The 15,391-nt window shown below is 43.2% G+C and overlaps 1 protein-coding gene across 35 annotated transcripts in view; it reads right to left on the reverse strand.

Moving 5' to 3' along the window:
- The window catches only part of ARHGAP17 (Rho GTPase activating protein 17), a 118,416-nt gene that overhangs the window by 79,380 nt on the left and 23,645 nt on the right, over positions 1-15,391 (reverse strand). For all 35 annotated transcript variants that reach the window (XR_012429475.1, XR_012429471.1, XR_012429470.1 and 32 more), the window contains exon 2: positions 1,635-1,674. Coding sequence is in view for 8 of the 35 variants with exons in the window: in XM_045382201.3 (XP_045238136.2) it covers positions 1,635-1,674 (40 nt within the window). In the remaining 27 variants the exon portion in view is untranslated. The remainder of the gene's footprint in view (positions 1-1,634; positions 1,675-15,391) is intronic.

The following is a 15,391-nucleotide window of genomic DNA, read 5'->3' on the forward strand; positions in this document are numbered from 1 at the left end:
CCTTTTGTGGTGTCTGCATGCTGGTAGGAAAAGCACGGCTGAATCTATGTGCAGGGAAAAGGGATGATCTTGGCTGCACCTTGCTGTCGCACTGAGTGGTGCCAGTCAGCTTACACACTACAGTACCAGAAAAGCACCAGGTCAGACCAGGCAGAGATGCGAATGAATGATCCAGGCCCAGACCCACTGACAAGTGGAAAAAAACACAGGGATGCCAAAGAGTTCTCTCCAGCTCATGGCAACAGAGCCTTCCACACAATGTACATCAGACAGAAGCAGCAAAATAAACGTTCCACAATTTAACTGCAAGATCTGTGTTTTCAAAATTTTTCCTTATTGGGTTTGGGTGGGTGTGTGTGTGCGTGCGTGTGTGTGTGTGTGTGTGTGTGTTTTAAATAAACCTCTAAAGCAGAATGGGCAGTCAGCTTAGGGAACCCACGCATCATAAGCAGCTTCCCAAAATACTATTGCTAGAATATGGCTGTTTATGGCCAAGAGAGCTGCTTTTTACAGGAAGGAATGCCAAAAATGTGTATTCTGATGACTCATGAAGAATGAGAGCAGGCCCTTTGGGAGGCTTTCTATTTTAAAGATAAATCAACAAATTCAAAACAGAACACATTTTGACCCCAAACCATTTTACGCACTGAGATGGCTTGTGCCTCTTTCTCAAAAGAGCAGCGTTTCTTCAGATCCAAGCCCATAGCCCAGGACTCAGGGCTGGCGGGCAAGGGGACATTTAGGAGCAGATTCCACATTACCTTCCCCAAATCTTGCAATGGCCAGATTTTCAAACATTAGAAAACTAATGCACATTCATTTGCCACCAGAGAAAAGCAAAATGAACAAAGCAAAAAATGAACAAAGTAATTCCGTAATTTAATTTTGATTCCAATTTCCACTAGAATGTAAACTCCACGAGGACAGAAGCCTTGATCTGTTTTGTTCACTGATTTCTCCCAGTGCCTTATCTTTCACAGAAACAGAAGGTGCTCATTTAATATCTGTTGAGAAGACCCATGTCTATTGAGTCCCTATGCAAGGTATTCAAGAAACAGCAAATAAATGCTGGTTCCGCCCCACTGGGACGCACAGCCCCCTGGGGAAATGCCACACAACTGCTCTAACAGAGATGGGAAGAAAGAGGCAGGAGAACACAAGGCAAATCAAGGGATGTTTCACGTCAGAAACAGTGTCTGTGGCTTGCACTGGTGGTAATAACAACAACAGATCACTAATACCTAGCACTTACCACATGCCAGGCTCCGTTCCCAGTGCTGTTCCTGCTTAACTCATTAAACCTTCCTAACAACCTGTGAGGTGGATACAGCCTTTCCCTCAGTTTAGAGAAGTGGAAACTGAGGCACAGGAAAGTTCAGTAAATCCCTGAAGCCACAAAGCTAACCAGGGGCAGACCTGAGACTCAAACCCAGGTAGCTGGGTTTCAGATCCCCTTTTCATCATCATGCAACCAAACTGATTTTCTTTCCTGCTCAAAATCACACTAATTAATTTTATTCTGCTTCTGGTTCAAAAAAAAAAAAAAAAAAAAAAGCCCACAAGCCTCAATTCTCACACAGGAATTTTTTTCCATTCTTTAAACAGATCATTTAAAGGAGACTATATTTTGTTACCTGTAATAGATCTTCACTGAGGACTTCTGTTTTCTCAGCTCTGTGGGAAAAATTAAAAGTTCAGAGTTAGAAATCCAAAAGTGAAAGGCAACTCCTAAAATTCCATAATTATTAGCCTGGAGTTTAAAGCAAAACAGGCAGAAATGAATTTAGAAGGGTTGGCGGGGGCATTTTACCCATTTTTATATCAGACAGCAATTTAAGCAAAACCAAAGAAAAATAACTAAACAAACTTTGTGGGGAACAGCAGCCCAAAACAAGAACAAACGATCCTGAGTAGTGCTTCCCCAACTTGAGCAGGTACAGAATCACCAAGCGCAGGAGGCACTGACATAAAATGCCATTTCCCAGGTCCCTCTGGAGATTCTATTCTGATTCAACAGACCCTGCATTTTTAACAGCCAATCCTTGCTCAGAATTCCAGTGCAGGAGGTCTCTAGACAAGGCTTTGAGGAAACACTGTCCTACAGAAGCTTAAACTTCAGTTCACAATCAGAAACGTACGCAAAGATACAAGTCTAGACCATCACACACAGTAACAATTAGTTCCTCCTTCAAATTCCCTCTCTATCCTTACTTTTAAAAGAAACAAAGTATTTCCACAACTTTCTCTGTTATGCTTTGAACTACTACTAATTTCATCGACCATTCCATTAAACCAACACGGTGGCCAGCAATAAGAGGCATTCCAAGCTGGTGGAGTCTCAATTGTCAGACCATAATAATTTTTATTTTTATGTTATTATTATTATTTTTTGAGACAGTCTCACTCTGTTGCCCAGACTGGACTGCAGTGGTGTGATCTCGGCTCACTGCAACCTCCACCTCCCAGATTCAAGCGATTCTCGTGCCTCGGCCTCCCAAGTAGCTGGAGTTACAGGTGCATACCACTTTGCCCAGCTAATTTTTGTATTTTTAGAAGAGACGCGGTTTCGTCATGTTGGCCAGGCTGGTCCTGAACTCCTGACCTCAAGTAATCTGCCCGCCTTGGCTTCCCAAAGTGCTGGGATTACATGTGTCAACCACGGCGCCTGGCATGGAGGACATTTTTAAAAGAGAAAGAAAAAGTATGTTTCAGTTCTGAACAGTGAAGGGAGTCAGGGGAAGGCTCTCAATGAACCGGAAATTCAGAATGGGGGTTGCATATCTTGGCCAGGAACCAATGCAAGAGAAGGAAAAGCTCTTTGAGCCAGAAAGTAAAGGAGACCCCTACAATGACCTCGAAACGCTGCTAAGCTCAGAGCAGTGCCAACTGTGGGCTAGGGAACGTAGTGCGCTGCTCCTCCAGTCTCCACTTAGGGCAACGGCATGTTAGTCAGAACAGGGCATCGCCACGGGGGATTCTAACATTTGTCATCATGTCACTGTCCCAGTTAACCTGGAGATGCCTATAGGGTGGCTGGCTCACTCACCAGTTTCTGCAGGAAACTGGAATTCTGGCCTGACTCAAATACCTCTCAGGGCCAGAGGATCAGGGCCTGGAGACAAAGTCAAGGCCCCAGCTTCCAGACGCAGTCAATTCTCAACTCTATGAAAAGGTTCCACCAGCAGCAGGCCAACATATGCCACCCTAGACCTTGCTTGGCATGCACAGTGCCAGACATTGCTGAAGAGCCAAACACGGGTAGTCATACCAGTTAGGGAAGGGAAGCAGGGCCCCAGCTGACCATGAGGTCAAAGAACCAGACTCAAAAAGAAACCTGACAGTCAGCCTAGCAAGAACACACCTGGCATGAGATTGTTAGAGCTTCACCATTAGACACCCCCATTCCTCTTGCCAATGCCTCATCCCTCCTTTAGCAGAATGCCACCAGGGATTGGGTAACTTTTGCCTTTCTTCCCTAGCCAAAACCCCCAAATCTGGACAGGGCCCTGTACATCTCTGACAGAATCCACCTCAACTCTAAAATGACTTCCTTCTGTAAGTACGAATATACACAGAAAAGTCTCAAGGCCTACTAAAATTTTCACAAGTTCAAAAGAAGAGATTCGACCTGAGAATCAGAATAAATATGTCCTTTTTAAGAGCAGATTATTTTTTAAAAAATAACAGAAGAAGAGAAGAACTTGCTCTACAATCCCAGTGTGGGTTATAAGCAGATGTGGGAGAGTTAGTAATAGCTCAGGGGTATGCTAGAGCCAGCTCAGAACAACCAACCATGTGCATCTTTTCCCAACTTCTTGCTCAGTAACCTCACACTGGTACTTGAAATTAAAAACATAAACAACCACAAACAATTCAAATAGGAGCTTGGCAGTTATTAAACTGTTATGAACACAGTGCTGCAACAGCCACAAAGAAAATAAAGCAAACATAAAAACAAGGCAAGTATTAACTTCAGGAAAAACAAAAAGTCGACTAGAAACAGAAAGATAGTCATAGTACTAGTAGGCTCAGCTGCAAATAATTGATTAGACATAATATAAACATCAAATAGTAATATAATGAAAAATTATAACCGTATTGGAAGGATGGGGGAGCAGACGCAGAGGGAAAGGGCTGTAAACCCTCATATATCAGAACAGAAAGTCAACAGACAATACCTAATTTGATAACCCAAAGGACCATTTACATGTATTACTTGTAATTATGAATATGAATAAATGTCACAATAAACTGTTAATAATTCAAAGTAGTTGCTTCTGGAGTTGGGAAATCTCAGAGAGTAGGGAGTGAACCCACCATATTTTGTGATAAGCCTTTACTATATTATTTGACTTTTCAAACTACATGAATACAGTTTTGAGGTTTTTTAAAAATAGCATGTTACTTACATTTTTAAGTAGCATGTTTGATATGGCCAGGGGTGAAGCATGCCTAACTTAAAGAACTGGTCCAATGTCAAGCTCTACAAATGCACAACTGAAAACATACCTCAGAGTATCCAAAACATAAAGAATATCAGTATATTTCCAGCCTTTTTTTTTCAAATTAACTGGACCCTCTGCTTTAGAGGTATTTTACGTGAAAAGGTCTGGAGGCTGAAAACTATATTGAATATATTATATGAAAATGTTAATGTACTGTTTACAAAGAAATTTCCCCTATGCTTCCTGTGTCTGTGGAGGCTATATATGTTACAATAATAAAATCAATTTTAGATCTGCAGGCTTAGTTGTTTTCTTTTAAAATCAATTGTAGAACTTTTACACTGTTGGTGGGATTGTAAACTAGTTCAACCATTATGGAAAACAGTATGGCGATTCCTCAAGGATCTAGAACTAGATGTACCATATGACCCAGCCATCCCATTACTGGGTATATACCCAAAGGATTATAAATTATGCTGCTATAAAGACACATGCACACGTATGTTTATTGCAGCACTATTCACAATAGCAAAGACTTGGAATCAACCCAAATGTCCATCAGTGACAGATTGGATTAAGAAAATGTGGCACATATACACCATGGAATACTATGCAGCCATCAAAAAGGATGAGTTTGTGTCCTTTGTAGGGACATGCATGCAGCTGGAAACCGTCATTCTTAGCAAACTATCACAAGAACAGAAAACCAAACACCGCATGTTCTCACTCATAGGTGGGAACTGAACAATGAGATCACTTGGACTCAGGAAGGGGAACATCACACACCGGGGCCTATCATGGGGAGGGGGGAGGGGGGAGAGATTGCATTGGGAGTTATACCTGATGTAAATGATGAGTTGATGGGTGCAGCACACCAACATGGCACAAGTATACATATGTAACAAACCTGCACGTTATGCACATGTACCCTACAACTTAAAGTATAATAATAATAAATAAATTAAAAAAAAAAAATCAATTGTAGAGGCTGGGGGCAGGGGGGGCCGGTGTGGCTCACACCTATAATCCCAGCACCTTGGGAGGCCGAGGTGGGTGGATCACTTGAGGTCAGAAGTTCAAGACCAGCCTGGTCAACATGGCAAAACCTCATCTCTACTAAAAATACAAAAATTAGCCAGATGTGGTGCCACACACTTGTAGTCCCAGCTGCCTGGGAGGCTGAGGCACGAGAATTGCTTAAACTTGGGAGGCGGAGGGTGCAGTGAGTTGAGATCGTGCCACTGCACTCCAGACTGGGCAACAGAGTGAGATTCCGTCTCAAAAAAGAAAAAAAAAATTGTACAAAAAAAATCCAAAACCCAACTAGAGTTCCCTGAGATTATTAAAAGTGACCTATAATTGGGAAGAATTACTTTTAAGTGACAAATCATGACTATGGAGTATAATACACAAACTGGAATGGATCCCTTACACAAAGATTCTTTTGCTGGCCTGTGGGCTGTCCATCTTAATTTTCAGGACTTGGCACTGTCTCCATCTCTTCCAATAATGTGGTCCAAATGGCCTGATCTCCCTCATCACTGTGACTGGTCAAAGCCTCGGTGCTTCCTATCATGAACTGTTTTGCAGTGTTCACCTTTACCAGAGATATGAAAAGTCCAGCAATTATTCCACTATCGGCCAAGGTGCCCATTCAATAGGCATGTACATAAGCCACAGAAACGTGCTGGTTTTTACTGAGAAATGTTATCTTGGGTTGAATTTTTGTAATTCATTAAAGCAAGGCAGGGGGCAAGAGATTGAATTCATCAAGACACCTACAGACAAAAAAAAAAAAAAAAACAAACCAGTAGACAAAGTGATCCAATCATAAAAATAATACTTGATAAATCAAAATAAATAAATAAATATATATATATATATAAAATTTTTTTTTTGAGACAGGGTCTCGTTCTGTCACCCAGGCTGGAGTGCAGTGGCACAATCTCAGGTCACTGCAATCTCTGCTTCCTGGGCTCTACTGATTCTCCCACCTCAGCCCACCAGGTAGCTGGGACTACAGGCATGAGCCACCACGCTCAGCTAATTTTTGTATTTTTAGTAGAGACGGGATTTCACCATGTTGGCCAGGCTGGTCTCAAATTCCTGAGCTCAAGCGATCTGACTGCCTCGGTCACCCAGAGTGCTGGGATTACAAGCATGAGCCACCGCGCCCAGCCAGATTTTGGGGTTTTTTTTTTTTTTTTTTGAGACAACGTTTTGCTCTTCCTCCCATGCTGAGTGCAGCGGCCTGATCACAGCCCACAGCAGCCTCGAACCCCTGGGCTCAAGCTATCCTCCCACCTCAGCCTTCCTAGCAGCTGGGACGAGAGATGTGCACCATCATGCCCAGGTAATTTTTTAAATATTTTTTATAGAGATGGATTCTTACTCCATTGCCCAGGCTGGTCTCAAACTCCTGAGCTCAAGCCATCCTCCCGCCTCCACCTCCCAAAGTGCTAGGCGTCAGCCACTGCGCCCAACCGAGATTGTTTTGAATCAGACATTTTGCTCCATGTTCCTAAACTTTTTGTATATGGGTTTTTTCTGCTTTGTCAGAGCCTTCTTTGTGTCCAGTGTTCTGGGCTTGAAAACACCCTTGAATGTTTCCTGTCTGCAACTGGAAAAACAATACGAATCAGGAAGGAACTTCCCACTCGCCATTTTACTCTGGGGTTTGTTTTTTCCTATGAAGCTATTCTGCAATTTCACTAGTCACTCAAACAAGGCTTATACTAGGCAGGATTTTTAATTTGCTTTTTGGTAAAGCACAAATTTTCTCCTTGTAATTCTCAAAGCAACGGTGCTGCTCAGGCCTTGATAGGGTCACTTTCCCTTGACCTGGTATGGTAATGTCCAACCCTGCAGTGTGGCTAATAGGATGTTTCACTGAGCTCACTTGCCAGGCAAGAAGAAAACAGAAATGTTTTCAGTCTGGAATACCAAAAAGACAGAAAATGCTCAGACCAGGTAAGAGTCAAAGGAAAATTTCCAATTGGTCTGATATTTTCCATCTCTAATCATGGATTTCTGGTAGTTTCCTTCATAAAACATGTATATGGGAGCCAGGAACTCCCACACCATGGACACGAATGCTCAAGTCCACAAGGTCAGTGCAGGCTGTGGTCTTCCAAGCAATGATCACTACTGTCCTCCTCCCTGCTAGACAGCAGGTTCCATGAGGGCAGAGAGAGAGCTCTGAAGTCATCACTCCTCCCCAGCGCCAAGCTCAGCACCTGCCTGCCACTTAAGAAATACACACTGAGGGGCCGGGCGCGGTGGCTCACGCTTGTAATCCCAGCACTTTGGGAGGCCGAGGCGGGCGGATCACAAGGTCAGGAGATCGAGACCACGGTGAAACCCCGTCTCTACTAAAAATACAAAAAATTAGCCGGGCGCGGTTGTGGGCGCCTGTAGTCCCAGCTACTCGGGAGGCTGAGGCAGGAGAATGGCGTGAACCCGGGAGGCGGAGCTTGCAGTGAGCCGAGATCGCGCCACTGCACTCCAGCCTGGGCGACAGAGCGAGACTCCGTCTCAAAAAAAAAAAAAAAAAAAAAAAGAAACACACTGAATGAACGAACGAATGGACGTCTATCACATCTTTGGGGAAAAGGACATTCACGATGTCAAACAAAATCTAATAAAACTAGGTCGAAAAGCAGCCATAGGTGTACAGAACTGCCTTCCACAGTAAAATTAATAATGACTAAAATTGAAATGTGATATTACCTTTCAAGGTTAATCTTTTTATAAAATGGAAAAAAAAAACAGTTGAAAACCAAAAAAAAAAAAAAAAAAAGTCTACAGGGGGTGGGGGGAGGTGAAATCCACAGTTTTAAAAATTTTATGTTAAAAGAGGAGGGAAAGCCAGCCATTCCTCCAATCCCATATCCCAGAGGGAACTACTGTTACGAATTTGTTATATATCCTTCCCAATTTGTTTTCTAAATTTAAACTAGTGCTTCTCAACTGGAGGCAACTGTGTCCCCAGAGGACACTTGGCAATGTCTAGAGACATTTGTGGTTGTCATGATGGGTATCTGTAGGGTAGAGGCCAGGATGCCACTAACTATCCTCAATGCAACCCCCCCACACACACTAAATAATATAAAGAATTATGAACAAGGAAGGATACAGCCCTGGATTTGTTTCCTATTGCTGCTGTAACAAATCACCACAAACTTAGTGGCTTGAACAACACAAGTGTATTATATCACACTTCTCAAGTCAGAACTTCCAACCAGGTCTCCCTGGACTACAATCAAGGTGGCAGCAGGGCTGAATGCCTTCCTGGACACGCGAGGGGAGTATCTGCTTCCTCGCCCTTTCCAGCTTCTTGAGTCGGCCGCGTTCCTTGTCCTCCTCCTGCACTGTCAAAGCCGGTACGGTTCACTCTGGGCCTCTCTGCCACAGTCACATCTTCCTCTGACTCTGCAACCTCCCTCTTCCACTGCTAAGGACCTCTGCGATTACACTGGGCCCACCTGGCTAGTCCAGGCTAATCTCCCTTTCTGCTGATTAGAAATTTTAATTCTATCTCCAAACTTAGTCCCCCTTTGCCATGTAATCTAAGACACTCAGAGATTCTGGAGATTGGGACCTGGACATGTTTGGGGAGGGCAGAGCATTATTCTGCCTACTTCAGGTCCAAGTGTCAACAGTGCCAAGGCTGAGAAGTGATTTCAAAGGACATATATACACACACAGACACATACATGCACACACATACACACACATGCACCCAGGTAGGCAGAGACACATGAGGGGCATTTTTACACATCAGAACACACATGTACAACTCTACCGCCTCTTTTATGCCTGTACAGTAACCTATTCTGTGGATATACCATGTTCTACTTAACTACACAAAGGCAAGGCAGCACCACCAAACCCTCCAGCCTCATATTCAATCTAATTGAACTGTGGACTGAAGACAGCTCAAGACCATCAAACCTCCATATCACAAATGGTTCCTCCAAGGCTGTAGGGATCTACTTGAGCCTTCATAATAGCCAACAACAGTAGCAGCTACATTTGCTGGGTGCTTTCTATGCCCAGACACTAGGCTGGCACCTACATCTATTCTAATTCTCACATCAACCCTATTGGGTAGGAATCACTATTTCCCCCATTTTACATATGAGGAAAGTGAGGCCTTGAAAGGTAACTTGCCCAGGACCCCAGCACTAATAAGTGCGACTGTGGGATTCAAACCCAGAGGGACTGACTAGCAAGCCCTACACTTAGTTTATCTAAACCAAGGGTCAGCAAACTATACCTGCAGCCTCAACCTAGCTCACCGCCCATATTTTATGTCCAGAAAGCTCAGAAGACTGATTATTTTAAAATGACTGGAAAAAAACAGTATTTGGTAACACATGAAAATTTTATGAAATTCACATTTCAGTAACACATGAAAATTTTTTGAAATTCACATTTCAGTGTATTACAGAAGTTTCACTGGGACACAGCCAGGCTCATGTGTTCGTGTGCTATCTGCGGCTGCTTCTGAGCTTCAACAGCAGAATTGAATTGTTGCGAAAGACATCACCGTATGACCTGCAGAGCTCAAAATATTTGCTATCCAGCCATTTACAGAAAATGGTGGCCAATCCCAGGTCTCTATCAGTAACTCTTGCAGGATGTGGTGCAAACCTCAACAGCTGGCTTTTTAGAATCACTTTGAGGATGGGTGAGGCTGGGCTGGAGGTGTATTTTCTCTTCCTGGACACTCTGCCTAATAGGCAAGCAGCAGCTGCCAAAATGAACAGGGGTGGTTGCCTCTGATAATTCAGTCCGAATGTGGAGGCACAGCCCAGTGCTGGTGACACTGGTGACAGGAAGAAATCAGAAGTTATGTCTCCCCTGCACCTACGCACCGTCATCCACTCACCTCCTCAAAAACGCTGAAGTATTTTAATCACTGTTTTCTGGTCTCTACTGATAAACATATTTCAGGACAAGACCTAAATAAACACAGTTCTCTACCCAAGAGTTCAGCAACAACAAACATTTCAGGCTTGCAGACCATACTGTCTCTATATAATGACTCAGCTTGCCACTGCAGCACAAAAGCTGCCACAGACATTGTATAAATGAACGGACCTGGCTGTGCCCCAATAAACCTTTATTTATGGACACTGAAATGTGAATTTTGCCTAATTGTCACACGTCATGAACTACTGTTCCTCTTTTAATGTTTTTCAACTATTTAAAAATGCCAAAACCATTCTGAGCCTGCGGCAGCCGCATTTAACCCACAGACCAGAGTTTGCTGACCCCTGATCTATGTACAAGTGAAGTCCATTTTCCCATGAAACTTCAATCCTTTTTAATCACTTCCCAAATCCAAATTCTTCTTACTCAGAAGGGGGATTTCTGTGCTTTCCCAACTGGCATTTCAGGGGTTGAGAGACGCTGGCTTTTCCAGACTTTGCCAAATTGCTCCTTTTCAATCCTTTCAGTCACCCTGGGGCCTTGAGAGCAGAGGCTCATCTTTCTACCACCAAGGTCACCCCCCACCCAAGGATGGCAAATACATGGCCGAGGTGCCAACACGAACATCAAACATCAATGGCTCCCACGGCTCCTGGGCTCACAGGGCTGCTGGGTTTTGGTTTACAAATTCACATGACAGATCACCGTTCTGCTGGCTTTTACACTTGCACACTGACTGATATGTCAATTAAAATGAAAAAACGAAATGGGGCATGGAGAGAATTTTTAATGAACTCATTTTCAATGCTGGTTACCAGGAAATATCGGAAAGCATTTTTGAGAAATAAGACAGACTGACTAATCTACCAAGGATCTGAATATTGTATGTAGGGCAACAACATAAACACTACTGCATGCAACGTGATTTGTATTCACAGTGAAACTACAGAGCCCACCCAGGGCCAGGCAGTGGATTCCATTCTGCTGGGAATATGATTTTGTGCAACACTGTCTTCTCCCGTTACAAGTGTTTACAAAATCCACCTGCGCCTCTGAGCCCAGTTTGGATGCCATAATTTGATTTCATAGTGAGCTGGAGGACTACTGAGTAAGTTTTTACTGTTTTATCTCATTAGATTAGCTGTCGTCTTAGATTTCTGGGAAGGAATCTAAAATCTACTTAATTGGATTTTCAAAATAAAGGACTCACTGAAACTTTAAAAATGAAGCAATTTGTTATACCTGCCACAAAGCAGTTTAAAAGTCGTAAGAGAGTTTACAGAACTCTAAAGGGATGCTATTGGGAAAAAAAATTGTTCCCATGCCTAACACTGAAAAGAAAAAGGATACTTATCGGGGGGAAATGATTCAACAGAAAATATTTTGGCAATGACGTGGGAAAAATAGATCTAATAGTTCTATACTCTGAATTATTTTCCCAAATGATGGTATTTTGCCCACGTATTTACAGCTTCTCTAGGACAGGGTAATAACGTTTAATTTTTACTTTAAATGACAATAAAAGCCTTCTCAATCTTAACTTAATCTTGATAATATTATTTGAATTCCAGTGACTAAGATGAACAGTTACATTTTACCCTAAATTGAATTGAGGTTTATCGTTTTCCTGCACATGTAAGCTTACCCACACAGCGTTTTGTTCGGTCAGTTGGCTTTTTCCCCTCTGGCACATGAAATGGAATCTATTTGCTATCCCTGCTCTAACCACGTGGCCTGTCTCAAAGCTCCACCACCGATTCTTGCTTATAGCAAAGTCTGAAAGAAATCTCCCTTCTGCCATCAACCACCTCAATGGCCTCTCGGGCATTCCAAGTGCCTCATTCCCCAGCCTGCTCCAGTCACTCATGGTACTTGCTTGGACCTGGAGGCAGCTGAGTTTGAGATTTTAAAATTTATTTAAGCAGGCAAAAACATGTGAGAAATATTTTGCAAAATATTGCAATGCAGACAGCACAACCACATAGAGCTACTGCCTAAGGGAAAGGAGCTCAGGAGGAGTCCAGCTTACTGCTCTGGTGAGGCAGCCAGGGGCTAGGAAGAGCTAAAAAGCCACACAGAATATCTAAAGCAGAAGTGCCCAAGGCCAGGCCACACAATGTCAGGGGCTCCCTCCACATCTGGCTCTGACTCAGTGCTGTGACTGATGGCTGCTGGGGAGGCACACAGCATCTGAAGACAGGTTGTGCAGGCTCCCTTCCAAACTAGGTCAGCACATTTGGACTTTGACAAGCTCATCCCCATAAAAAAACAGGTTGTAAATGATCATTAAGTTCTCAGTCCAACTTACAAGGACTCATTTAGCTCACAGATTATCTAAGAGATGGCCCTGGCAGGGGCCTATTGAGTTTTCAGAGCCACTCAGAAAAATAGTAGAAAAAAAAGTAGTAGAAAAAGATCTTGGAGGTAACAGTGGTTCTTAACCAGAGCTACACATGACTGTCCTGGAGGCTCTGAAAATAATACAGGTGATGCCACTTACATGAAATGGCCAGAAAATGGGACTCTATAGAAGCAGAAAGTAGATGAGTGGTTGGCTTTGGGGGGGGTGGAGGTGGGGGGAATGGGGATTAACTGTAAAGGAGTATAAAGGTTCTTATTTGGGGTGACAAAAATGTTCTACAATTGGGTTGTGGTGATGGTTGTGCAACTCTGTAAATTTACTATGAATCACTGAGTTGTACACTTAAAATGAGACATTTTTTGAAATATGTCAGACACAGAAAGATATATACCACATGTTCTCATTCATATGTGGGAGCCAAAAAAATATATAATCTCATAAAAGTAGAGAGTAGAATTGTGGTTATTAGAGGCTGGGAAGCATAGGGTGGAGGAGAGATAGGGAGAGGTTAATGGATAGGGGTAAATAATTATAGCTAGATGGGAGGAATAAGTGTTAGTGTTCTATGGCACTGTAGGGTGAATATGGCTAACAATAACTTAGTGTGCATTTTCAAAAATCTAGAAAAGGATTTTGAATGTTCACAATTCAGGCACAAATGTTCAAAGTGATGGGTATGATAATTATGCCAATTTGATCATTACACATTGTAAAATATCAGAATATCACTCTATATCCCATAAATATGTACAAACATTGCAGCCAACTAAAAATAAAAGGGGAAAACGGGTAAATTTTATGATCTATAAAATATACCTCATAGGCCAGGCACAGTGGCTCATGCCTGGAATCCCGGCACTCTGGGAGGCCAAGGTGGGAGAATCACCTGAGTCCAGGAGTTCAAGACCAGCCTGGGCAACGTAGGGACACCCCCATCTATACAAAAAATAAAAAACTTAGCCAGGCGTGATGGTGCACACCTGTAGTCCCGGCTACTCGGGAGGTTGAAGTGGGAGGACTGTTTGAGCCCAGGAGATCAAGACTTCAGTGAGCCACGATCGTGCCACTGCACTCCAGCCTGGGCATCAAAGCAAGATCTTGTCTCAAAAGAAAAAAAAAATTTTTTTTTTTAAATTAGCTGGGCATGCTGGTGAGCACTTGTAGTCCAGCTACTTAGGAAGCTTAGGTATCAGGGTCATTTGAGCCTGGGAAGTAGAGACTACAGTAAGCCAAGATCACACTACTGCACTCCTGCCTGGGCAACAGAGTGAGACCATGTCCCCCCCCCCCTCAAAACACAAATACACACACACCCCTCATAAAGTTGTCAAAAATAATAATACTGATGCCTGGACCCCAAACTAAAACTAATGAATTAGAACCTCTGGAGGTGGGGCCTGGCTTTTTTTTTCTTTTTTTTTTTTAAGCTCCCCAGGCAATTCCCAAACAAAGAGAGCACTGAGAACCACTGCAAGGAGAAGGTTCAGGTAGCAACAGCTGGCAGGTGGCAGAGTGAGCAGCGGGACAGACTAGAAGGGTAACGGTCATAACGCACTGCAGCACCGTAGTCTCCAAGGTCCCTGTGCCCTAGCCCATAAACGCATTTTGGAATGAGCTGATGTGCATGATTCACAACTGGCTTTACTCTGTGGCCTTCACAAGCAGAGTAAACTCAGTTGTAAGAAACAGAGTGATACCAGATTCTAAGTTTCACTCCCGGCAAAGGATAAGAATGCAGGATACAGTCAGAACTAAGAGTTAGGGCTCTGGAGTCAAATAGATCAGACATTGAATCCCAAGGCTGGACGTTCACAGGTGCACCTTACTAAGTGACATCTCCTCCATGGTGAAATAGGAATAATCATAACCATAAAATAATAATAATAACAACGATACCGTCACCATAGAGGTTGTTTAGGAACACCATCTTATGTACTTCATTTAACATGTTTGGTGGCACCTAGTGCGGGTTCATGGAGTGTTAGCTGTTCTGAAAATTACAACAAATAATAACAACCTTCAGATAAATCCCAAGTCTTATCTAAGAATGACCTTTCCAAACTTATCAAGCTGTTCTAGCTTCTGTCTGGAAGAAGTGACAGTCGAGCCTGGACCACACAAAGACAAAAAGCGAGTCAGACTTAGAGCAGGAGCAGGGCAGGACGTTCAATGAAAACAAAGGGTTGGTTGTGATAACACCGTGTGGGGCGGCACCAAAGAGAATCACAGGCAAACAATAAACAGGAACTCAGGGACAGAGTACATGCAGAGTTAGCAAACCCTGCATCAGAAGCTAACGTCTTAAGCTGCTGGGCTTCCCACCACTGCTAAGGAGGCTACAGAAACACCTGCACCAGCGGATCTCAGCTAAGCATGCATCTACAGAGAAGCGAAAGCAAGTCTCCAAGTATAAACCATCTATCCGAGGATGGACTTACTCCAAGAGCCTCAGATTTTAGATCTTTGTTCATTCAGACAGTATTTATGGAGCTCCCACTAAATGTCAGGAACTGAGAAAGAAAAAAGGAAACAGAAATGATACAGTCCCCACCCTTGAGGAGCTCATGAGAAAAAAAGGTCTCATCCTTGATGAGAGACCTTGGGGGCACAGACAGAAGAGTGATGAACTGTGCGGCCAGGACAGCGG

This window comes from Macaca fascicularis, chromosome 20, assembly GCF_037993035.2.
Source record: "Macaca fascicularis isolate 582-1 chromosome 20, T2T-MFA8v1.1".
NCBI lineage: Eukaryota > Metazoa > Chordata > Mammalia > Primates > Cercopithecidae > Macaca > Macaca fascicularis.